At 49.1% G+C, this 2,694-nt stretch overlaps 1 protein-coding gene across 1 annotated transcript; it reads left to right on the top strand.

Annotated features, from left to right (window-relative positions):
* Positions 1 to 426: 426 nt before the first annotated feature.
* Positions 427 to 2,125, top strand: SNRNP35 (small nuclear ribonucleoprotein U11/U12 subunit 35). The gene has a single exon (XM_063315663.1). It carries the CDS (start codon positions 723 to 725, stop codon positions 1,548 to 1,550), a length of 828 nt encoding a protein of 275 aa, XP_063171733.1. The 5' UTR covers positions 427 to 722; the 3' UTR covers positions 1,551 to 2,125.
* The last annotated feature ends 569 nt before the right edge of the window (positions 2,126 to 2,694 follow it).

Below are 2,694 nucleotides of genomic sequence, written 5' to 3'. Positions count from 1 at the left end.
ATCTTGGCAAATATTTGGAGCTCCTGGAGGAAAAATGGGGTATAAATCCACGGTGTGACCATGGCTAGCTTCATAAGCCACTTTATAACTCAGAGCAATGTGTGAATAATAATGTAATGTAAGAATTGGCTGCACCAGCCTTCCTTGATTGGGAACCTGGGTTGGTTTGACTTGAACTCCCAGAATCCTCAGGAAGGGCCCTACTGTGCTGGATGGGGATTCTGGAAATTGTGGCCTGGATTTCCAAAGGATGTGCCAGTTGGGAAGGCCAGGCTATAGAGTGAGAAGCTGTAGAGCTGACCTTTGGGATAGGAAAGATCTGAGGGAGCCATTCAGGCCGGACTTGGAGATGAGACTCCACCATCCTGAGAAAGAAACTCAAAATAATCCCACTTTGATTTTGTTTTGTGTCAGGATGGACAGAGGGAACCTTGGACAAACCTTCCAGATTGTGTAATTCTACCTTACTAACATGAAGAACGTTCCTGGTATCTCCGCTCTTCCTGTTCCTTGATCTGTCCTACCACGAAGGGCCAACATCCATCTTGAAGGCCTCCTCAAGGTTCTCTCTGACCTTCTTAGACCAACCCAAACCAAGTTCGGCTTATTTGGAGTTTCTTTCTCACGCATCCTATCTCAGGACTGGGCCACCGCTTCCCCAGGTCCCCTCTTAACAGCTCTCACACCTTTCCCCAAGATCATCTCTAAGCAGAGCCTTCCGAATGAGACCTCTTTGGGGGAATTTTTACCCATGCTTCCTTTTTCCTCCAGCAATGAACGAGTGGGTCCCCATTGCCAAAGAGTATGACCCTCTCAAAGCCGGAAGCATCGATGGCACAGATCAGGAGCCCCACGACCGTGCCGTCTGGAGGGCCATGTCAGCCCGCTACGTCCCCAACAAAGCTGTTTCCGGAGACTCCCACCTGACTCTCTTTGTGGCCAGGCTCAACCTGCAAACCACGGAGGAGAAGTTAAAAGAGGTCTTTTCCCGGTACGGAGAGATCCGGAAAATCCGCCTGGTCCGGGACCTGGTCACTGGCTTTTCCAAGGGCTACGCGTTCATTGAATACAAGGAGGAGCGTGCGCTCATGAAAGCCCACCGTGATGCCAACAAGCTAATTATTGACCAGCGAGAGATCTTTGTTGACTTTGAGCTGGAAAGGACCCTCAGGGGATGGATACCTCGGAGGCTCGGGGGTGGCTTTGGGGGCAAGAAGGAGTCGGGGCAGCTGCGTTTCGGGGGCAGGGACAGGCCCTTCCGGAAACCCATCAACTTGCCTGCTGTGAAGAATGATTTTTATGGGGAAGGATCTGTGGGAAAAAGAGAGCGGGCTTGGTCCAGGGGAGGGTCGAGGGACTGGAAAGCTGGGGACCGGGATCACGAGAGGAACCGAGAGCCCCGCCGAGCTGAACGGGAGCGATCGTGGGGACGGGGCAAAGGTGAAAGAGACCCGGAGCGTTGGGCCAGGGAAGAAAGAGGCAGAGCCACGGAGGGAAGGGAGAGAGACAGGAAGGACCGGAGCCGGGAGACCAAAGAGAACAAGGGATGAAGGCCACCATTGGTGAAACATTTCCTTCAAGTGTTGCTCAACCGTAGAACACCGGGGGATAATGGGGAGCGTGGGCCTCAATTCCAAGCCGAGGTGCCCTGTTGTCTGGATCACCCCTGCATTAGCATAGAAATTGTGGGCAGGAATGGCAGCTTCCTAGCTCGAGGGCACGCTGGAGAAAAGTGTACCCCAGGCTTCCACAACTCGATACCCTCCAGGCGTGCTGGACTGTGGATCCCAAGATCTGCAGCCAAGCCCGGCCATTGGAATTACCGTCCAGTATATCCAAAGTGCCGAAAAGGGGATGGCTGGTCTAGGAATCCTGCTGCCATCCCGCATTCTTTAATTCTTGAAAAAGGTCTGGACTGATGGAGGACCTTGATCCCACTAGCAGAAACCTTCAGCAATAAGGAAGGGCAGCGGTCATCCATAAAAGGTGATGTAGGATTGAATTGTATAAATTGATCTGGGTCACTCAGACAATAGACTGTTTACTAGTCAGTGAAATCAACCGGAGGCCTCTTGTTAATTCAGAAATAGTTTATTTAGCGTATTAAAAAAAGATCTACAGTTTGATACCGTTCTCTCTACTTGTCCCCGCCAAACCCTGTTTATTGCCTTTAACTTTCTAACACCCTGAATCTTGATTAAAAGCACGCATCCTCTTTGCATATCCTGTGGTTTCTGTTACCCTAGACCTTCGGAGATAATTGTGTTAAGAGAAAACGGAATGGTGGTAATCAGTGAAGTGTTAACGCCTGAAGTGTGCAAAGCATCTCGGATTCAAAAGGGGGCTGTTTTGATATGATTAGAGCACTTCTGTGTGAGGAGTGAGGCTTTTTAAAGCTTGGAACTTGCATGGGTTCAAATTCAAAACAGCTTTCAAGTCCATAACAACCGTTCCAAGCGTATAACCGTCTCCAGGAGTTAAATGTATTGTAAAATTGCAATGTTTTTTTTTTTTTTAATTTGCATCAGGACTTAAAAATTGCGCCCTCCACTCATGATTATGAAACAGTTCATGCTTCTGTGTCCACTATATGTTGGAACCAAATCTGGTAGCTAGCAAGGAATATAGACCCTCACCATCTTTTTTTTTTTTTTAGATACCATTCAGGGTCCTCATGATTACAGATAGTCCGTG

This window comes from Candoia aspera, chromosome 15, assembly GCF_035149785.1.
Source record: "Candoia aspera isolate rCanAsp1 chromosome 15, rCanAsp1.hap2, whole genome shotgun sequence".
Classification (NCBI taxonomy): domain Eukaryota; kingdom Metazoa; phylum Chordata; class Lepidosauria; order Squamata; family Boidae; genus Candoia; species Candoia aspera.
The sequence above is the reverse complement of the archived record's forward strand: the minus strand, read 5'-3'. Positions and strand labels throughout refer to the sequence as shown.

Coding starts and splice junctions, on each gene's coding strand:
- SNRNP35 (XM_063315663.1), top strand. CDS start 723: ATGAGACCTCTTTGGGGGAATTTTTACCCATGCTTCCTTTTTCCTCCA.